This window comes from Panthera leo, chromosome B1 (genome assembly GCF_018350215.1).
Source record: "Panthera leo isolate Ple1 chromosome B1, P.leo_Ple1_pat1.1, whole genome shotgun sequence".
Lineage (NCBI taxonomy): Eukaryota > Metazoa > Chordata > Mammalia > Carnivora > Felidae > Panthera > Panthera leo.
The window spans coordinates 35,163,137-35,185,630 of record NC_056682.1 but is presented as its reverse complement, the minus strand read 5'-3'; the positions used below and the strand labels follow the sequence as shown (position 1 = coordinate 35,185,630).

At 53.8% G+C, this 22,494-nt stretch overlaps 1 protein-coding gene across 4 annotated transcripts in view; it reads right to left on the bottom strand.

Moving 5' to 3' along the window:
• Window positions 1-813: 813 nt before the first annotated feature.
• The window catches only part of PEBP4 (phosphatidylethanolamine binding protein 4), a 215,461-nt gene continuing 193,780 nt past the window's right edge, over window positions 814-22,494 (bottom strand). For 3 of the 4 annotated variants that reach the window (XM_042934578.1, XM_042934579.1, XM_042934581.1), the window contains 3 exons: window positions 15,316-15,361; window positions 12,939-13,052; window positions 1,767-2,183 (listed from right to left, as the gene is read on the bottom strand). In XM_042934578.1, the coding sequence (XP_042790512.1) occupies window positions 2,029-2,183; window positions 12,939-13,052; window positions 15,316-15,361 (315 nt within the window). In that variant the 3' untranslated portion in view covers window positions 1,767-2,028. Of the gene's footprint in view, window positions 1,051-1,766; window positions 2,184-12,938; window positions 13,053-15,315; window positions 15,362-22,494 lie in introns of those variants that run through there. The other variant, XM_042934580.1, reaches the window with a different exon arrangement.

Here is a 22,494-nt window from a genome sequence, read left to right as displayed (position 1 = left end):
TCTCTCCTGCAGTTGAACTCAAAGCCCAAAAAACCAGGAGAAAAGAAGGGGGGGGGGGGGGAGGAAGGAAAGCAAGCCGATAATTTCCTCGAAGGATAAACATCCGATTTTTTTTCCTCACCCAAAATAAACATGCTAGCCACAAGGAATTAAAAGCAGAAGAGGGGAGGATGTGTCTCGATTTGGGGCTGCTCTAGCAAGCTGACCTGCTATTTATCCTGGCCTTGGGCACCAACGGGAGCTGCCAATTACACTCCAGGCCTGGTGGGGTGGGGGCTGCAGGGAGAAGGGCTCAGGAGTGTGAGGTTCACACACACACCCAGAGCGTCCCTTCCGAGGCTGCCTGCCGTGACACTGCACATGGACACTTCCCTTTGCTTCTCCTTTTAGCGCTGCCGACAAGCTTGCCTGCCAAGGTGAAGAGAACGGGGAGTTCCTACTGCCTGGGCTGGCATCAGAAGGCCCTTCGACAGAACATGACTTTAGTGTCCATCACCTAGATGGGAGCCAAATCCATCAATGGTGGGAGGAAGCATGGTCCGGTTCCCTTCACAACCTCAGTCTCCCACCTCATCTCGTCCTTCAGAGCCCCACCACTAAAATCCTCCAACTAGTTAAGATATGCTCAGCTGGGCTGAGTGGCTGGCCGGGGCCCCTCTGCCTTCCAGCTAATGTGGGGCATGGCTCTAAGAAGGCAACAGCCCTGTGTCCAGCTGCAGCCTGCCTCTTTCATCTGGGGATCTCAAGGCACCTTGCACACATGAATCACCGACATTGCTGTATTCTGGCCAAGGAGAGCGGGGGCTATTAACTCTTGGAGGGAAACTGAGTGTGGAGGCGCAGTGAGGGGGTGGGGGTGCTGAGGGGACTGGAGCTGGGGGTGGGGGAGTCGAGGAACTTGAGTTTAGCCTGGGAACGAGACCGTAGCAAAAGAGGTACCTCCAAGGGGACCCTGGGTGGGAAAGCCACGGGACCTTCAGAGGACATCCAGGGGAGTTAGGGGACGAAAATCCTTTCCTTGCAGACACCAGGGAGTTTCTTCAGAGTTTTCTGAAAGCACAAATCAGATTATACTCGTTCTTCCCCTCCAATCTACTTATTTTATTGTTCAGTGGTTTCCCATTGCTCTCAGAGTACACTTTGAAACTTTAGCATGGCTGCGAGACGTGGCATGGTCTTTGCCCATCTGTCCAGGTGGCCACACTACGGGCCTGGAAGATGCCACGCATGCCCCTGCCAGCCACGGGAGCTCGGAGGTAGTGTTCCCTCTCTTTGGCACGGTCTCCGGCACCCATCCCCATTCACAGTTAACCCCTACCACACTTTTCAGCTCTGAAGTTAAACCCCACTTCCTCTGACAGGCCTCACCTGAGCCTTGACCATGCCCCCTCCACCACAAAGCAGGTCCCTTCATGCCCTCATAGCACTTGGCACATTTGTTGTAATTTGGTTGTGGTCACCTGATGAACCTTTCCCTCCCATCCTGGACTGTAAGCTCCATGAAGCAAGCCTTAGGTTTTGCCTACCCTGTTCCCATATGTATCCCCAGCATCTAGTGGAAGAGGTCAGGCACATACCTGGTGCCAATACCTGTTCAATGAATGATGCTGAATTGTTAGAGTTGGAATGGACCATGGTGACAAACCAACTGCCCCAACTCTTCTTCCTACCTCGATTTCACAACAGAGGAAGCAGATTAGAGAAGATAGGTGATTTGCAGTGCCTCAGTGACAGGTGAGGCCTAGGGACCCCCACTTCCTATCCATCATATCCCAGCACCACCCGCACCCCACACACTTGCATTTACAGCAAAGCCCCAGGTTCCTAGTGCTGGACATCGATTGATTTCTTCTTCTTAGTTTTTGAAAGAGAACAGGTTAGGAAGCAACACATCCAGCCAGTAAGCCCTGGATGATTTTTTTTTTTTTTTTTTAATTTGGGAGAGAAGGGGTTCCATGCCCAGACCATCACTGATGGGCACTGTGGACACACACACCTGCAACACAAAGCCTGATGTCTGGCCGGCAGTTAACTCTGTTTGGGTTTGTCCGTGGGCTCACTGCTTCCTCCTGCGGGAGGCTGGTAATTTGGGGAATCCTGGTAATTTTCAGTCATGAATTGGGTGCTCGCTTCGGGTTCACTCAGGTGGAAGCGGTTCAGGAATTTGTCCATCTTCCAATTGCCTGGAAGGACAGACCAGAGGAAGGCCGTGAGAGAGAACCACGGCCTGGGAGCGGCAGGGCCTGACAGGGAGGCCGCTCTGAGGACGTGGAGGCCTCAGCAAGTAAGGACCTTGGCCGTTGGGCCGTGGGGGGCAGAGTGCCCAGGTGCTTCTGGCTCCTAGCTGGATGTTAGCAGAGTGTCTGGGAAGAGACTACTCCCCAGGGAACAATGAGGAGTGAATCTGGACTGGTTTCCTTCCCCAGGGCCCTTTATTTGGCATGACTCTGCCTTCTCACATGCGGAAAGATGCCCCATTGGGTGGGCTACCCACTGTCTCCACCCACCTCTCTTTTTCTGCGGGCTCTCCTCACCCCAAGACTGAGGCCTTAAAGGCTTCTAGTCTTCACACGTGGTCACCCCAGCTGCTGGGGCTGAGGCCGGCCCCAGTGTCTGCGTCAGTCTTTCAACCTCCTCCCCAGATCCCTGGCTGTGGCTGAGGTTGGGGGGCAGGGCACATGGCTAGGGCTCTCCCTCCTCCTGAGCACCTGGATCCTGCAGTATGGTTAAGAAGTCCCCGGCTGGTGCCCAGGTGCGCCTCAAGGAGAGAGAGCACGGGGTTGTGTGTGTGGGGGGGAGGGGCCTCTTCTGGGGCAAGTGTGGACAGGCCTAGAAGCAGGGCAAGGAGGGCGCAGCCCGGGGCACTGGGGAGAAGCTGCGGAAAGTGGTCACAAGCATATTCCCACGCTCTGTTTCCCAAACCCTGGGCCTCAGGCACCCTCTGTGCATGACTGCCAGCTACAACACAGGATGCCCACTGTAACCTGAATTTGAGAGAAACAACAACTAATTTGTAAGTATGTCCCACATACTCATGGAATTTACTCAAAAATTCATTCCTTGTTTATCTAAGATTCATATTTAACTGGGCATCCTGTATTTTTTTCTTTTTGGTGTGTGAGGGGTAAATTGACCACCCTTCCCTGAGTGGAGGGAGTGCTCAAGGAAGACCTTGCCTGGAGCAGAGCTAGGCAGTGGACAGGTGGAGGAGAGTAATCTTTAATGCACAGGGGCGAGGGTTGCAGCCTGGACAGAGCTGCCCATCTACCCGCCTGTGGTCCTCTGTCTGGACCCACTACCTTTTTTTTTTTTTTTTTTAAGTTTATTTATTTATTTTGAGAGAGAGTGCAAAAGCAAGGGAGGGACAGAGAGAGAGAAAGAATCCTGAGCAGGCTGTGTACTGTCAGCACAGAGCCCGACGCGGGGCTCAAACTCACGAACCATGAGATCATGACCTGGGCTAAAGTCAAGAGTTGGACTTAACCGACTGAGCCACCCAGGTACCCCCACGCACTACCCTTTTTTAACAAGGAAGAAAGCAAGTCCCTTGATGTGCTGTTACTCCACTTATCATCCTTTCCTCCCCACACCACCCTGCAGGGGATGTTTGCATTTCAAAGAGGTTTTCAAGGAAAACAAAAATGTTTTAATCCAAAGAAACAAGACAATAATAAGGATAATGCAAATAATAATAATAATAATAGTAATAACACATCCATATAGCGCTTCCTATGTGCCAGAAACTCCATGCATATTCATACACTTACTTAATCCTCATAAGGGGAGACTATTTTTATCCCCGGTGCTCACATGGGAGGATGGGGCACAAGATGGGGTTCCAGTGAGAATGCTTCTTAGGGGCAATGATGGAGGGAAGGGCCTCTTCATGCTCCCTTAGGTCCGATCTGGTGACTCCATGCTCGGATTTGGGAGAGATGCTGGGCCCTGGGAGAGTCTCTCCTGGGGGTAGGCTGCTGGGTGACAGGTGGGCAACTGAGTGCTGTGGGGTCTTCCACCAGGAGGTGAGGTGGGGAGGCACTGGCCTGGTGGCCTTCACACCCAGGGAGCCTGGGAAAGTGCGTGCAGGTGTGTATGTCTGTACATGCATGCATGTCTATGCATGTGCAAGCCAGGAAAAGGGCTCATGGGTGAACTGGTGTGTGGCAGGCATGGGGACAAGGGGGCCTTCCCCACTGAGTAGGGCAGGAAGAAACCTTGGTGGCCAGGAGGGAATTGAAACTCTCATCACGAGATCAGGGCAAGTTGGTGGAAAGAAATCCCCTGCACCCCGAGGGAGACCTCGCTCCCCTGCTGCAGATTTGCTCTTCCCTAATTCAGAGGACTTCTCTTGATTGAGCTTGGAGTGCCCTGGGAGCCTCACAGCTCCTTCCCGGTCACATGTCCGACAATGCTGTGGTTCTTAGGCAGCTCCTCAAACCAGGCCCTGTGTCCCTCAGGAGAGTGGGTACAGGCTGCTGGCTGCTAGCCTCCTGCTGCCTCCTCCCCTGGTTTGGCTGTGACTCCTCACGCCCCCGTTTCCTGCCACAAAGGGCAAGAGGAACTGACCCTTTGCAAGTTCTAGAAGGAAGAGGGGTGAGTCAGGCCCTCAGGGGTGTGTGTGTGTGTGGAGAGATGGGGAGCTCGGAGGCTGTGGCTTCGTGGTCACCATTTGGAGGAAAGTCCCATCCTGTATGGCACTGCTCCGATCCTGGAGCTGCAGAGAAGCTGCTGCCATGCAGGAAGAGGGTGGTGATGCTGGCTGTGCTCAGGCCACTCCCCTTGGACCCTGGGGCCACCCAGGATGGGCTCTTCCTGGGTCCAGGGCAGGGGTAGTGAGTGTACTGCAAAGGGCTCTGTGGCAGGAGGGAGAGAGGAGGAGGATGTCTGACGCCTGTTTCCTGAACCACCCAGTGGTTGGAACATAGGCTGGGTCTCCTCAGGGCGGGGCTGCTGCACGTGATGTGCCCATTGTTCCCTGCGCAACCGTAGGGCACACCGTTCTCGTTCCGAAAAACTAGAGGCTGATCTCTTACCCACTGGTTGGGGCTGATAGGGAAGATGTTGGCGATGAAGGATGTTAGATGTTACAGATGTTCCACAAATGGGCCAAGGGGAGTGAGTGCTGGGTCAGCTTACCTAAAGCTGTGGGGCGGAGGTGGGGGGAGGTTTCGGAGCCACTACTGTGTGCCTGATCTCCCCTAGACAGTGTCTTCAACAGCTGGGAGAGGGGCTCTAAGCTTTCAGTTACTCATCCTCTGCCCCTGAGTCCCAGGGGCAGCAATGGCTGGAATGTGTGGGAATTGCCCTGGGGCAGGTGCTGTAGTCACTCTCTGCCCCCAGCTTCCCCAGTCTGTGGGGGACTGAGAAATATTCTCCTAGGCCAGCCCCTCCCCCTCGGAGGACTTGTGGGCATGGGATGGGTGACTCCTCTGCTGGAATGTGCGAACTCTGGGCTGAGGGGAGACTGACAGCCCAACTGGGAGCCGCAGCCTGGTGTCCGCTAGGCATGGGGGGGTATACTGGATGGAGGCCCTGCTCCTGTCCTCAACGGGTTTATAATAGAAGACAATGAACCCTGGACTAGTAACAAGCTAGGCCTTCTCAGGCCTTCTCTTGGCCAGCAGCACAGCTTTGCAGCTCCTGGCGGATGGGGTCCCATCCTTAGCTTCGCCCTCGTCTCTTCAGCGGATCTACTCTTAGGCCTTCCCAGTAGCACAGGGCAGTGTTCCCTGTGTGTCCTACCTGTAGCCCAGGGACATTTCCCACATGACTTGCCATTTGGTCCTCCTGGGGCCCTCAAGTGTTTCCTGCTCAGCCTGGCAAGTGGGGGCTGGGAAGCCCCCACTGGGAGGGAGGCCTCCACTCCTGTGGCTGGAGAACAAGGGGGTGGGGTCCTGAGACTTGGGCTTGGCCTCCTCTGAGCTGTTTTGTGAGTTGAGCTGCTGGGGCCTCTACTGGCACTGAGTGGCCCTGTCTCCCAAGGCGGGTGAGGTGTATCTAACCAAGGTGGCCACCCTCTTCCCTGTCCCCCACCCCTGACTCTCCCCCTAGGGGACAGTGGCCCCGAAGAAAAAACAAAAATTGAACGCCAGCCTAATAACCGCCCCATCGTGCGCCTGGCTCAGGTCTGTAATTTGTCTGGCTCTTCGCAGGGCTGGCTGCAGTGATAGAGGCACTGATGCCTTTCTGCTGAGATTAATGATGTCCTGGTGGTGGTAGGCGGGAGGCCCGGGCCTCTTATTTTTTGTGCCACTAAATGACATCCAGAGACTTCCACTCAGGAGCTGAAAAGCCCTCGTTCCATCACATCCAATTACTCCTGGAGAATATTTGCTGAGTGGCTGATCCTGCTGGCTTGAGAGGCATGGGGCAGAGGGGACCACTTTGACTTTGGCAGGAGTGAGAGGGTGGGGATGCTGGGGGGGGGGTGGTTCTGAGGTGGGGAGCGGTCACCCAGCTCCTCTGGAGCACTCGGGAGGATTGGAGAGTGGAAGTGCAATTCCTAATTACCCGGGGAAATGGATCACCCAGGATGTCCCCCTTGGTCCTGAGGCTGGGGCTGGGGGTGGGGAAGGGAGCAAGAGAGGAGGCTCAAACCTGTCAGTTTAAGCTTCCGCTGCTCCATTCCAGTATTTGCTGGTGGTGGCTGGCTGGAACTCTGGGTGAAATTTGGGGATTATCTGTGGTTTCCTGCTGATCTGTTCAATACCGCTTTGGACGACTGATGTTTGGCTTGACTGGGGCGTGCTTCCTGAAGAGGGCTGCCTGCGGCCTGTGGAGGTTGCAGGCAGTTCCTAGCCAGGGTGCCTGTCTGAGAGTTGCCCAGGATGGCCCCATCTGGGCCGCCGCCAGGCCCCCAGTCCTACCCGCTCTGCCAGGTGGGTGGGGCCCCACTGCCTGACACAAGCCCACACAGTGATTCAGGGGCTGGGCCTGGGGCGGGTGGGGGGGGGGTGGGTTCTGGGGCCTGGCCAGGTGAACCACCATGGGAGGTCATGGCAGGGGGTAGGGGCTGTTTTGCAGTGGGCTGTGTGTGTTTGTGTGTGTCTGTGTGCGTGTTTGGGGATGGTCTGCAGGCAGGGCACTCTTCCTTCTACGTTTGCCTATACCATGTACTTCTAGCTCACTGCCACCAGGCCTGTGGATTTTCTCCCAGCCTCAGTTCCTCTACATCAATGCCTCCTACTGTTGACACTTCTCGGAGTTCTGCTGCATTCCTGCCCATGAAAACATGTGTTTTCACAGTGCCTACTGTTTCAATCACCCATGGTGCCCCTCAGGCCTTTAGAGGCCACAAGCAAGCCTTAAATCCCACTGTGTGGCAAGCCTCAGCCCATCCCTCCTCTCTGACCTCTATGGGTGGGTGGCTCACCCAGGAGCTGCTCAGTTCAGGTGTCTGTGATGCTGGGGAGTGGGTTATGGCTGCCTGGTCCAGAACCCAAGGACCCTTCTCTGCCCCTCCCAGAGACGCAGTCTCTCTGCAGGCCTCCAAGGCTGCCTCGGTAAGGAGGTGTCCGAGACTGGTGTGGCCTGTTAGCTCCCTTGGTGCTGTGGCACCATCCTGGGCTCACTGCCTTGGAGATGCTTCTGGAACAAGCTTTGGCATGTCATCTTGTGGGGCAGCGAGGGGATTTCCCCCGCTCACTCGAGAGAGGAGCTTGAGGCCGTGAGGCCGGCTCGTGACACCTCTGGGCCAGGTGGCTGAGGTGTGGCACCACACAGGCCATAGCTCGGCAGGACTTTTAGTGTCTACACAGTGCTTGGCTATCACCTTCTCCAGGGAGGGGGTGTGAGGGGACGCTGCCTTGGGTGGCTGCTGCTGCTGGCCAAGGACACTCGGGACTCCAAGACAGACTTGCTCTTTCTTTGTCCCCACACCAGGGCCCAGGTGGTCTGGGTGAGGAGAGAGAGGGGTGAGGGTGAGGAATGTGGGTGAGTAAGTGATAGGAGCAAAGAGCCTCGCCCCAGGAGTCAGAAGAAAGGTAATTTGCTTTTAACTGTGGACCCTTGGTTGACCAAGCCACTCACTGTGCTGGGCGTCAGTTTCCTTATTCGCCTGGCAGAAGGAATGGCCACTGTCCTGGTCGCCCTACAGGATCCAGCCAGGGAGGAGCAGGGCAGGCTGGTGGAGAGGCTGGGCACAAGTGGTCCTGCCTGCCCACCTGGTTGGGACAAGGAGGATGTGAATGCCAAAACTCATCTGTGGACACGGTGCTCACAGAGGCGGCTGTCTTTCCGGGTGTTAAAGGAAGCTGACGATGACTTGAATATGGGGGTGTGAGAACGTGCAGCTGTGTGTGTGTGTGTGTGTGTGTGTGTGTGTACATGGGTGTGTCCCATACACAAACATCCTCATTGACTGAAATTTCACAGGGGGCTGAGCACAGGGACAGGTGGTAAAAAGGAAACATGGCAGAGGTGAGTTCTTCCCTCAAGGAATTTATAGTCTCATGGTGGCAGTGAGGCCTGTGCAAGTGAAAAATGGTTAATACAAAAGAGATAAAAGCAGGTGACTGAGGAGGCAAAACCAAGTGTTACGGAGCATGTGGAGACGGACAGCAGCAGGGGAGGGCAGGGTCCTGTCGGCTGAGAGAAGACTGCCCCGTGGGAAGGCACGATGGGGCCATCAGCAAGACTCATATTCTGCAGGGGGGGCGGGGCCACCAGGCTTGGGGAAGGGGAGAAATGGTGAGCCCTGATCAGCAGCAGGCAAAGGGGGAGCATGGTGGGCACTGATGGGAACTAAGCAGGAATTAGTGGGCATGTGGCAGCGTGTGGTATAGAAGGGTGCATGGATGAGGTGCGAATCAGCGCTGTCTGTGGGCTCTCTTCAGATATGGCCCCTCAACTCATTCGGTTGGTTCCTCTACAACGTGGAAGCCACCTGCCGAATCCAAGGCTGCTGTGAGGCCGATGCGCAGGCAAACCGTCATGAATCACAGATGAGCCCAGAGGCCAGATTGGGCTTTGGGCATACAAGGTGGAGGGGAGAGGGATTAGAGCTGGGTGAGAGGGGTTGGACAGAGGTACAAGTCCAATGTGTTACAGGCCCAAATTTAGGAAGGGGCGGTGTGGCCTTTGGGACAAATGTCAGTGAAATTGGGCCAGCCATGGTCAGAGGGCATCAGGTCAGGCTCTTTCAGCTTCACTCTTGTTCCCTGTTTGGGATGTGGTCATGCTTGAGCTATCTATCTCCCTTCACTAGCTCTGTGAACTCCCAACTGTCCACAGGGTTACACCGGGTGACACCATGCATCCATGGGAACACCGACCTGGTCCACATGGCTCAATTCTGTGCCCACAGCACTTAGAACACTGCCTCACACACATTCGGCACCTACTGTCATCCCAACGAATGCAGAGGGCATGTGTGAATCGTGCCCAGCATGGAGGGGAAAATGGCGGGGAGAAGGAGCTGTGTAAAGGCAGGAGGAATGGGAAGGCAGGATTTCATAAACTAGAAGAAAGTTGGCTTGCCCTTCCAGGGCCTGTGCTGTGGTCCTGGCAGGCCAATATCTGATTGAAGGCCTCCATCCAGAAGTGTGTGGAGTTGGATAGGTTCTTCAAGACTGGTCACTTGCTCCCTGCACTTGTCCCGCAGAACTCCAAGGTGGGGGGAACTCGGTAAGCTGGGAGCAAATCTGTTATGGGTCATTCAGTGGTAGACCCAACTAGTCCAACCCCTTATCTTGAGGATATAGAAATTGAGGCCCAGAGATGTGAGGTGGCTTGTCCAAGGTGACACATGGATGTCAAGATATCCCATTTGTTGATCCTATAGATGTTGTTTTGAGGTCACGGAATAAAGAGAAACCCTGCGGAGGGTTTCAGCCCCTGGCACTGAGCAATGTTCCCTGGCCCTCACGGTCCTACAAATTCAACTAGAATAATGTCGCACATGCTTCTCAACCTAAACTGTCATCCATGCCTAAGTCCTAGGGAGGAAAGGATCCAGTAGGACTGGCTCAGGTCAACTACCCTTCATGGATGCCTCTCTACCTGGCTCTTACACACCCACTTTCCCTTCCAGTCTCTGGAAGCTGTTCCTGCCTGTGCATCCAGAAAACACAAGTGGTTGGTTACAGCACATATATCCTAGGACTCCCCTGTTCCTCCGAGGACGCCTTCCCATGGAAAGAAAACTAGACCAAAGTGAGCCCTAGGGCCTGTGCTCCTTGGCTCCATATCCTGGTCTCCTGGGGGCTGGTCCAGCCTGGGGCTCCATGAGTCCCCTAGCGCTGTGCGGGTGCTTCAGAGAGCGCCTGGCCTTGGACTTCTGACAGTGTGCAAGGGCGGCTTCTACATTTGCCACGCCCCGTGGGTTCATCTGGGCATGCATCTCCGCACCTTTGGTGGTCTCCTGTGCCCTTGTTCCTCTCCGGCCTGCCCACCACTCCAGCGTAGTCACCTCTAAAGAGGGGTTGCTGTGTGTTACTTCTCCCATGGGCAAGACCTACTGGCACTTCACGGCACCCACCAAGGTCAGGCCTCTGCTGGGCTTGCTCCTCACAAGGGGTGCTCCTTCTCACTTTTCCAAAATAATCGTTGCATCTGTGGTTCTCCAGCCCAGAGCGCCTTTTCTCTTTCACTCAAGGATTCAAATGGCCTCCTTCTCCCAGGCCCAGCCCATGCCGCACCTCTTCCATGTAGCCTCAGGGCCATATAGGTTTGTAGATCATCTAGATCCAACCCCTCATTTTCTAGATGGGGGAACTGAGGCTCAGAGAGGGTAGTTGAATTGCTCAAAAGTCAAATCACTAGCTGGAGACTGGAAATACAGATTTCCTCACCCTGCAGTAAAATACCTTTGCACTGTTCCCAGCTGAAGAGGGTGTGTCTTCTGGAAGAGAAGGGGATCTTAGGAAGGTATGGACTATCCCTAAATCCACTCGATCTCCCGTTGTCCTTACAGCCAGAAACACACAATTAAGTGCTTAATTATAAGCTGCTCTGCATTGTTATATAAGTGTTTTCAAAGTAGACTGTAAGCCCCCTGAGGGCAGGGAACATTCCCTGTGCTATGTGATCCTATCCTCTCCTAAGCCCCTAGCACAGTGCTAGACACAGGAAGGTGTCCTATGATGGGACGGGTACCCTGGCCCATCTGGGAGGATGATTTTCCCACCTCCATCTCGGGTGGCAAGCAAAATGACACAGAAGCCAAGGGACCCTGCCCAGATGCGAGTCCAGTTCCTAAGTTTTCACGTAAAGGGAGGGGGCTGTGCACAAGAAACTGTGGTTTTGGCAAAGATTCAAAGGGACTGATGGTGGGTGTCAGGCCGCATAGGTTTAGAGCTTCCTTGCCTGCTGCCAGTGTCACAGGAAGGGCACACAAGCCACTGTGTTTTCTGGAGGACGGGTGGAACCTGAGGACCCCAGCCACAGTGGACGGCAAGTGTCTTTGCGGTAGGCACCTCCTTTCTCCCTTTGCCCCCTTTCATGCTCCTCCTGGCTTCACCTACTGCTCTCTCCTTCCCCTCCCACCCCGCCCCTCAGAAAGCACTTGATCTTGCCGGAGCCTCCTTCAGGGGACAGTCTGAGCATTATCCTAGCCCAGGGTGGGGGCATTGTGATCTTGATGTCTTAACAGTGGGACTCAGGCACGCCTTACTTTGTGAGACTTGTACTCTTGTGGGACCGTCGTGGGCTCAGGTGCCAGTTCTCAGCCCTCAGAAAGCACAGTGCCTGGACTGGTGTAAGGGGGCTCATGACGTCTTTGGCGAGAGTGATCCAGGGAACTGGAGAAATTCATCTTGGCTTGGGCAAGATACATTATTGTTTTCCTTTTCTCTCTGTATCCAAATTTGAAAGCGTGTCTTTGGGAAAGCGGTTTAAAACAGATTTACAGATTGGCAAGATGCTGAGGGCACCTGGGAAGGGTTCACCAGTGGAAAGGTTGCACCAACTCTGCTTTCAGGGCAGCCCGGAGCCTTCTGTGATTGGTGGCTCCTGCTCAGCACACCTGAAGGCCTCCTTCACTCAGCCAATACCTTTTGGGGCTCCACTTTCCTCTCCTCTGGGGCCTTTGGGCAACAGGCTTGTAACAATACCTTTCCTGGCTTCCCAGTGGGTGGAAGTTGGTCAAGGTCACTGGGTGAGAGCAAATGGCTGATGACATCCACCCGCCCACTCACCTTCCTGCCAGCCTGGGGGATGTGCTGTTTGCACTCCCAAGATGGCATCTGTGCATTCCACATTTTCTTCCCTTCCCCCAAATGGGGGAGGTGATAGAGTGCACAGAGATACTTTATTTCCCATTTTCCTGGAGAGAAATCTAAAGCTCAGTGAGGGGTCATGGCTCACACAGGGTCAGGTGAGTCGCCTGAGGCATGGCAGTGTCCAGATGTCCATGAGTCTTCCTTCCTGCTCCCCAGCTTTGGTTGGAGGGGGACCAAGGCCACCTTCAGTTAGCCATCAGGAGGCTACGGGGAGTGGATTCTCTCCAGGAGGCCAGAAGGGCTGCTCAGAGAAGCTAGTGGAAGGGTTATGGCTGGGAAGTTTTTGCCCCACCACTGTGGCAATACTGGGCAGACAGAACAATTAATGACCAACGAAGACAGACTGGCAGGGTGGCATTCCAGGGCCCTCTTGCCCAGATCAGACTCAATTAGAGCGTACAATTACTTGCAGAAGTGCTGTGGGGTAGCTGCCTGCACATGCCATTCAAGGCTGAATGGGGGAAATGGTTCTCTACCTGGCTCCGGGCCAGCTAAAGCCACCATCGTGATCTGCGGGACTTACTTATGGGGGGAGAACACATCTGATGTTAAAATCTTTAGGACACTCATTCCAGTCTACTTTCAAGAAACACTACCCTTTGACTCCGGCCTCCAAAGCTCATGGGTAAGGAGTCAAGGTCCCAGCTTCCCCATTAATGCACAAAGCATCCACTTCCACCCCAGAATTTACACTGGCTTTGACAGATGGGGAGGCCTTACCTCGAGTTTTGTTTTCTTTGGAATGGAGAGAGATGTTCTGTCCTTCCTGAAGATAGACGAAGAACTGGTAGCGGTGGAAGCCACTTTGTGCTGGTGGGGAGGGAGGCTGGTAGGCTAGGGGCAGAAGAAGGACAGAGGATGGGCCCCACACCCCACAGAGCCCAGAGACCCCTGGCTCTTTTCTCTCAAGATAATTCTTTATGCCTTCCATGGTCCCCACTGACCTTCCTGGGGTCCCAGCCGGGGGCTTACCCCACTGCAAACTACTAGGATTTATCTTTCGCAGGATCTCATCTTCAGTAGTTTCCTTTAGGAAACACCTTATTTTGGGTGGTGGTGGGAGGACGAGGAGGAGGAGGAGGAGGAGGAGGAGGAGGAGGAGGAGGAGGAGGAGTGAGCTGCTTGAAGGTCTTGGGCACTGGTGGGACTCCTGGGCCTTACTTGGCTGGTGGGTGTTGGTGTTATCCCTTTGCTGTTTTAGTCTATCCTGATGGATTTCCTGCCTCAAGAGAAACCCATCTTCCTCTGTGAGAGTGTTTGGCAGCAGATTTTTATTTATTTTTTCAGCATTTCCTTATGAACTCAATTCCCAAAGAAGCCAATTTCTTGGCTGGATCCGGAGGATCTGGAAGTGGTTACGGGGGTGGGTGGGACTCGGTTCAAAGGTTTGATCATGGAAGTGTAGGATCTGGGTGCTCGGGGCACTGGGAGCCCACTCAGGCTCTTCCGGAGGAGAAGGCCCATCTCCCTCCCCTTTGCCCTCGGTGCAGGAGGCAGATCTTTTTCTAAGGTAGGGGGGTAGTGGGGCGGGGACATCTCTCATTCTTTCCCCAAGTCTATGCAGGGGTTTTATGGGCCAGACTTTTGCGGTTGGTTCCAGTGGGGCCTCCTGCCAAATCGTGTGCCTCTGCCTCCTCCCCTTCGCCTCATCTCCCTTTCTAAAGAGCCAAGAATCTTCCTGGGGGTGGGTGGGGATGGAGTGTTTGCAGCGAGGATGCTGGTGGGAGGGAGCTTGGTTCTTTATGGTCACCTCCCTCTCCTGGTCATTAGACAAGAGGGACTCGCCATTTGGAGCTGTTGGAATTGTTCCTCATGGTGCACTTCCGGCCACTGGGGCCTCCAGCATGCTCGCAGCTAGGGGAATTCCTGACTATTCATCTCTCCCTGAGTTTTTGGTTGCAGATCTGATACACGCATGTGTTGTGTGCGTGCGCGCACGCGTGCATGTGTTCAGAGTGAGCACAGCACAGGGTGTGCCAGGAGCCCTGTGAGTTTGTATGACTTGGGGTCTGTGCTGGGGCAGGTGCGAGTGCTGGGAGAGTGTGCTTGTTCGCTGAGGCTGTTTTGGAGGGTCTCCGTCAGTGTGTGTGCAGATGTGGGTCATTATTTTTTTTTTCACAAACACTGCCAACGCTGAGAAAGGCTGCTGAGCATAGGTGGGTGCCGGCGTGTGTCCTTCACGTGCATGGTGTGTGGAGGGCAGATGCGGCCGGGTCAGCTTTGAGCAAGGCCAGGGGCTGCTGGGTGCCAAGCTCACTGGAGTGTGGGTGTGTGCCACGCTGCCAAAGACTGGTGTCCGTGCATCTGTGTGCATAAGGCTGTGGTTGGAACTCACTGGTTCAGTGCAACTGGGAATTTATCCTCAGGAGAGATGGGAGACTGAACCCCCCTCACCAGGGCTTTCCTGAAGAATCCCCCCTCCAAGAGTAGAGGCGACAGATTATGAGGAGGAAGGGAAGGGATACACATGGCGAGCCACTTCTTGGTGCCAGGCCTTAAGTGCTTTCCCTTGTGATATCCCCTTAACCCTCACCACAACTTGGTAAGATGGGTGTTGTCGCCATTTTCTGGATGAGGAGACTGAGGCTCTGAGAGGTAAAGTCAGGTGGACAGTAAACAGTGGAGCTGGGATTTGAAGCCAGGCCTATCTGGCCTGTGTTGCTTCACAGAACTATGAGGCTCATTTATCTTTTTGCTCAGCCCTTTCCGGGAGGTCTACAGAGCCCCATGCAAGGAGATCACGTGGGACTGGGTACAGGGGAACACAGGAAGGCAGGCGGAGGGAAGAGAGGGACCCACCAATCTCTGCCAGTCACTCTCCTGAAGACCCTTGCCTTTCACGCTGGCCCCACCTCTTACTTGTCATGAGACTTGGGACAGGTGGGTCTGTGCCTCGGTTTCATTCTCTTTAAAACAGACATACTGGTGGCAGTGGTCTCAAAGCACAGTTGTGAACATGACATTAGAGCATACAAGTAAACTCCTGGGCCAGCACTTGCACACTGCGAAGTCTCAACATTGAGTTGCTTCATTATGGTTCTGGTGGCCATCACCGTTGCCCTGGCTGGGGCAAGGGGTGTTTGAGGGTCATACTCACCTGACAGCTCCTGGCCCTGAATCTTCCCTTTCTTCATATCAACACCCTGAAATGAGAGACAGACACAGGTGTGAGAGACTCCTGGGGCAGCGGAAGGCCATACCAGCACACTTCAGTCCAAGTAGGTTTTGCTGACTTCTTTCTCTCCCTGAGGGAGTACGATGGAGGAGTAGGAACATGTATGGCTGCTCCTGGGATGCGTTGCCAGAACCGGCTATAGGGTTTGGAATGGCGCCTCAGGGGGTCCGGGGAGAGAGGACAGACACAGGCATCGCTGAGGGTGGCCTGGGGGTGAGGGATGGACCCCCTGAACATGAGAGGACACTTCTGGAAGGGCACTCCCATCTTCTGCGCCCCTAGACTGGGCATAGGACACGACTCTCTGCCTGTGGGGTCTGGTCAGATCTAAGGCAGGGGCTGGCAATCCTCACAGCCTTGCTAAGCCAGCCCAACCTCTCAGGTTCTCTTTGGGGCCTTCAGAATATTAGGCCAGTGGCTTCTGAGTAACCAGAAGGGCAGGGAGGGCAGGAGGAGGTTGGACCGCTGATTCTGAGGCAAGTTCTTGATGGGACTCAGCCCACAACCTCTGGGCAGATTCTTTGGCCTCAGTTTCCCTCTTCTTCCTTCCCCTCCCTTTTCTCCTCTGCTCTGCGTCTGTGGGATAATGAGGCGATCCCGGGGGCGGGTGCTAATTATTGTTTGTGCAGGACTGGGAGATGCTCAGATGAAAGGGACTGGAGCAGGGCCCCTGGGTCTGTGCCACAGCTCGGGGCCCCTAGGTGTGGGGTTTTATAGCCTTAATGATGGTGATTAACATGGCTCTTCACTGGTTCTGCCAACACCTAACTGTGCCCTGGCTGTCTTTCCACCAAGCCCTCCTGAGGCAGCCTCTGCTCCTTCCCCTCACAGAGGTGCTCAGGATGAGGGTTTGGGAGCAGGGAGCTAAGAGATCTCTCATTTCTCTGTGGAGACTCTTGGGGTCAGTTGGGTGACCCAGCTCCTAGTGCGGGCTACCTTCTACAAAGTCAGAGCCCCACCCCCGTCTTCTTGAAGCCCCCTGATCTCTTCCCCTTTGGGCTATAGCTTGTCCACCAACCTTTCTCACTTTGGGCCTCCTTTGCCAGAACATCCCCTCCCCCAGACTCGTCCCTGGTTGGGAGAAAGGGCAGAGGACGGCAGAAGAATGGGTCCCTCCACCTTGGGCCCCCTTCCCACTTGGTTTTCCTCACCCTGGGCAGGTGAGATCTCTGTCCTTTGGCACCCTTCCAGCCCCCTCGTGCAGTCTTGTCTGCTCCGGAGCGTCCAGGCAGCCTTCAAATTTAGTCCCTGGGACAGCAGGGCCGTGCGTGGCCAGCTCTGCCTTGGCTGGCTTCCCGCACGGTCCCTGACTCCCCCAGTATCGGGCCGTCTTTCCCAGGGCTGGCAGAGGGCCCAGGTGTGGCCAGGGGTTGAGAAGCCAGGGGACGCCAGGGTAGAGGGAGGGGGTTGGGGAACGGAGGCCCCTCCCCTGATTTCCATCTCTCCCAGGAGAAGACGTGAGGGCCCAAGCCTTAGCACCCACTCTCCCGAAATAGCTCTCTGGCGGCTCTAGGGCGACTGAGAGATGGGGACTAAGCCCAGAGCGGCCCAGCCCAGCCTGCTCTGTGCTCCCAGCCTCCCCCTCACTCCTCTCCAAGTCAGCCCAGCCAGCGGTTTGTTTAAACAAAACAATAGCAACCTAAGCTGGCTGTTTCTTTTCAATTCCCCATAGGCTTGGGTCCCACCCAGAGTGATAAACAGGCCTCTCTCCTCTGTGTGAGTGCAGGGAGGGGTGAGGGTGGGGGCTGGGGCCTGTAAGGTCAGGGAGTTTGTGCAGAACAGCATGGAAAGTCTGATCTGTGGCCCTGATCAGGGTGGAAAGGCCCTCCTACCCCTCCCTTTCACTCCAGGGAGTCTTTTCTCATCAACCGGGGCCAGCTTGGCACAGACACACGCACACCCGCACACCCGCCGATTCATTGAGTAAAGCCAGCAGTCCTTCCTGCCTGCCTCCCCTGGCGGAGAGCTCAGCTGAGGCTGCTGCTGGGGGAGCGTAAGCAGAGGGCACTGATGGCTTTAGAGTTTTCAGGGTCTCTCTGGAGCTTGTTATACAGACAGGCACTGGTCCTTAGAAGGAAGGGCAGGAAGGCTCTAAGGAAGCGCCAGGCTGTAGAGGCGCCCCTGCAGAGCATGTGGTCAGTGTGGCTGGTAAGTACTCAAGTTGGGTTGAGGATGGGCTAGGCTTCCTTTGGGCATAAGCCTTCCCCCATTGGTCTGTCCTGGGGGTGGGCAAAATTTCTACCATATAATCAACACGTGGTAGGAGCCTTAGGAAACCAAATTCAAAGGGTGAGAAAGTTGAGACTCCAAGGAGCTCAAACTGCTTGTCCAGAGCCACAGAGCAGTGAGTGGGAGAATCTCAGAATATTCCAGGAGGAAGGCGCCTTAGACCCTCGGACCTTTGAGACCCACTAGCTCAAGATCTTGTGTCTTTTGACCCACAGTGACATCTTATGCTTTTCCTACAACGTCATGATGACCCTATCACTTCCCCAGGAGGCACTGTTTTAGGAAGACTATTATTAAAATACACAGATATCACGTGGAGGACTGGGGCCACAGCAGAAATGGTTAAACAGTTGCCTGCCCCGCCCTCCAACCCCATATGAAACCATGAGCTCTTCCAAAATGTCTTCATGGATTGGAGTACCACAATTAGCCTGAGATGACCTTAGAAAGTTGGAAATCCCTGGGGATGGATGAGATTCTGGGATATTTCAAGGGTGGGGGGATGGGGTGGGCAGTGGGAATCTATGGTTCTAAACACTTCCTAGGGAGACAGGACTGAGCCTGAGGGTGGGCAATGAACCTAGCATTTAAGGAACAGATCCCACACCTGTCAAGTCTGAGCAGACAAGAGCTTTGGAAAGAGAGTCTGCAGTGGGGAAGGGGCTGCTGAGAGCTCCCCGACACCTGGCCTCCTCACCTGGACCCCTCCTTCCTGGCCTTCCCCCTCCCCCAGGTATGCTGCTCCTCTTTAAGATGGGCCCATCCCAGACAAAACCTCCTTTCCCTTACTATAGCTAAGACAGATTGACATTTTCAAAAGGAGCTTGTCTAAATGCTAAGGTTAAAAAAAGGAAATAATTATAGAAATTACAAACAGCATAGAAATTGTTGGGTTTCTGATCCTCAAGAACACCGAAAAGCCCAAGATGGCTTTCTCAGGGTATCAGGACAGGAACACCTGAGGTGTTAGGGCAGTGTGTTTAGGAGGATACCCAGGGCCCTTCTAAGTGTTAGAGACTAGATGACCTTAGGGAGGCAACTCTTTTCCTTATTAGCATCCTCTGGCAAGGGGAGGAGAGGTAGAGGTGGAAGATTGCTCAGTAGGACCCTTAAATGCCCGGGATATAAGAACAGTCTCCTCTTTTTCTTAGAAGTTGGTCCCCAATATGTGTGCACCTGCATGTATGAATGTGTGCATGTGTGCATGTGTGTGCATGTAGGGTATGTGCACAACTGCCTGGTGTAGGAAGAGGCACAAATTATTCTAAATGCAGAGAAGAAGCTTGACTCTATGGACTCTCTGGAGGAATTTCTGGGTTTATAGACATTAGTTGGGAGCTGGCATATGAGATGCTTAAGAGAAGGTGAAACGTGACCAAGAGTCAGAGAGTCACAGCATCACCTCTGGCCTCCAGAGCCTGCTTTATCACCTGCACAATAGGGCAGACATGTTGGGGGGTGGGGGGGTGTTAATATCCTCTGACAACAGCTCCTAACCAATGGCTGCTAGGAAATGAGGCACAAATACTCCAGCTCCTCACCTCTTGGGGGGAATGATGGAGCAGCATATTTCAACACTGGCTCCAGGTACCCATAGTGGAACTTGTTTGCTCATGAACCTTGACTGAGTGCCTTCCTTTTGCTCTCTTACCCTCCCCCTTGCTGGTGCTTCCTTGCGTCCCTTTGAAAATATACTACTTGCAATAGACTCCTTGTCTCAGGATCTGCTTTGGGGGAACCCACGCTAAAATAATAAGTCCAACAGACGTTTGTGGAAGGAGCAGAGAGATGAATGAAGGCTTTGTCTAAGGTGCCATGGGTAGCTGGCCTTTATGCCAAGACTAGAAGCCTCTACTCCTGACTCTGTCCCATATCTTCTGACGGGGCCACACTGCTACTGTCTGGACCTGGATCCTTCTGCCCTTCCGGGCCAGGTCCCAGAGGTCCCGGGTATATTAAGCCCTTGGAGTACCACAAACAGATGCGCCAACTAGATGAAAGTCACTTCTATCTTTTGTTTCTTGTCCATGGGGACACCAGAGAGTGACACTTCCTGAGAATCAAGGGTCCAGAGGCACCCCTTCCCCAGCCTGGAGAAGCCTTAGGTAAAGGCTTCTTGAGACTGGTGGCCAGATTCGGGTTGTGAGGTCTGGTGGGTGGGGCCCCCAGCATGGAGGCCAGCCCGGTTTCCTCATTCCCCTTCAATTACCTACAGGCAACTGTCCGCCCACCGGGGCATTTGTGGAGGCCCAGGGACTGGTGCCTGCTGACCCCTGGGGTAGAGGGTCAGCAGCACATTTCCTAGAGTCTGCGGGAGATGATTTAATCGCTTCACCCACTTCTTCCAATCTAGACAGGAAGATTCAATCACTTCTCCTGCCTGGCTGCAAACCTCAGTCAGAGTGGTAACTTTCACTTTTTGATCACAGGGTGGGTGGCGCTGTCAGAAGAGTCCTGAACTTGAAAGGTGAGTTACAGAAAGATGTTGTGGGGATAAGGGAGACTGAAGGGAGAAATGAACGAAACAGTACTTGGGGTGCGGCGGGGGAAGAAAGAAAAAAGGGAAACTGGAAACAGAGTTCCAGGCTCTCTGACACGGGCACCAAATGAGAAAGTTCCTTTGCTGTTTTGCACAGCTGCCTGCAAGCTGCCAAGTGGCAAAGGATCCAGGAAAAGGCACAGGATTGGAAAGTGCTACCCAGCAATCTGTGTATTCTGCAATTAAGAAGGGGTAAGTAAAAGGCACTGACAGCTCCCGGGCTCTGAGGTCTCCAGGGGCTGTGGCTGCCACCTAACACCAGCCTGGAGAGGACCCAGCCCTGAAGACCGGTGCCTGCTTCAGGGGAGAGGCTGTGATCAATTAATCCTGTGGCCTGCTTTTTTGCCCTGAGGCCAGGGAAAGGAGGGCTGGCCGCTGAGGGAGGTGAAATGGAGTCTGTGGGAAGTGGTGAGAAGGAGTCACTCACCTGAGCCCTCTTGGGGACTGAGTGCTTCTAGACTCCAGGGTGTAGGATGGCCAATTATTTTGTGTACCCGGTTTCCCTCAGGAAGTGTCAACATCAAAGCCCTGATAGTCCTCTTCCTGGCACCTTCATGGGCAGTGGGGCTGAGTGGTGAACAGTCTTTAGATAATGTGCCAGTGGGTAGCCTGCAGACTTGGTATCTTGGCACTGACTCGCAACAGACCCCTGGGTTTTGACTCCTAGCTTGGCTTCAGATCTGGAGTCAGTTACCTCCTCGGGTATCCAGATGCCAAAATGGGGAGCGGTGGGGTGTGGCTGAGGGGTTATTATCTGCTTCTTGGAGTAAGTGGTTACCCAGATGAGAGAGAGGAGCCTTTCCCAGGGGTTCAGCGTTCTTCATGACACTGGGTTAAGAGGCAAGATTTCCCAAGGCCAAGGTCAAGGTTGTCTGTGGCTTAAAAAGTACAGGCTGTCCAGGCCCTTTGGTCCAGGCCCTTTGTTCCAGGCTACGTGGAAGTGCATGTGGTTTCCAAATAAGTCACAGTGTCTCGCACCTGTGTGTATGTGATATTATCTAGCATGGAGTTGGCCCTGAGGAATGATGGCTGGGGAGATGGGTAGATAAATGAGTCAATGAATGAGAAGCCCTGTGCTGGAGACAGAAATATGAATGAGACCCATTTTACGGTATTGAGGAACTCGTGGTCTAGTGAGGTAGGTAAACCAACAAAGAAATAACTCTATTATAGGCCTAAATAATTGAAGTCTGTGAGGAGTGCTGGAGGAGCACAGAGAAAGGAAGTTGTAACTGTCTGGGGGTAGTGATTAGGAAAATCCATTGAAAGGAGGCTGTACTCTCTCTGGGCCTTGAAGGACGTTTAGGGGTTTTTTAGTTTTCCAGTGGACAGATAGGGGAGGGGCAGCTTAATTTGAGGGAACTATATTAAGAATGTATAAATATGCAAACAAGACGTGAAAAGGGCAGGTGGGTCTGGAAGAAGCTCAAGATAAGGCTGGAAATGTAAACGGGTTAGGTTTGAATGGCAGGCAATGCTCCTGAGCATCAAAGCCACCAGCAACCTACACTCTGGGTCTACAGCCCCTAGGCAAGACTTCTTCCATATGCTTAGCAATCGTGTACCCAGGAGAGTCATCAGAGTGGGCCAGTGGAGCTGTCTCTGGTCAAGAAAGTGTCTGGATGGGGCCGGGCTTTGGAGCACTACCCACGTGGCAGGTCAGAGCTGCGTGGGGCTGAACTCCACCACTGTGGCCTCATTCAGAACAGGTGAGTCTGGGACTCCAAACGCAAACACCTCTCTTTTACAAATGATAATTTTGTTTCAGATCATTAAAGTACCACATGCTCATTGTAGAAAAGTTTTAAAACACAAAAAAGAAAAAAAAAATTCTAGAAAGGAAAAGAATCCCCCAGATCATTCTGTATAGAGATAACTGTTCTGAGAACACCATGGCTCCCTTCCTTGCATTTGGGTCCCAAAGCTTCTTGTCACACGGGTACCAGGTTTGAGCCTCTGGTCCTTTTGGGGCCTGCACTGGCTGGACTCCCCTCTGACCTCTTGTGGAGGAAACTCCTGAACCTCTTTCAGTCTCTGAAGCTCAGAGACTGGTTTAGACCTCAGGAGAAGGCAGATCCGCTCCTCTTTGCCCCTTGCCTACCACAGATCACCCATTCTATGGATGCAGCTCTGGAGCAGGGTTAGAGAGGGGGAATGGGAAGGAAAACGGAATAAAGATCACAGGTTCTTACTGAACCTGCTCCACTTAGAAACAGACAAGACATATTAGATAGTTTGAAAGCAATATCATGAGTCGGTAGCTAAATATAATTATTATGCATCGATGTCAGTTTAGACTGAAGATGACCATTTCTAGATACATGGAACAAAAA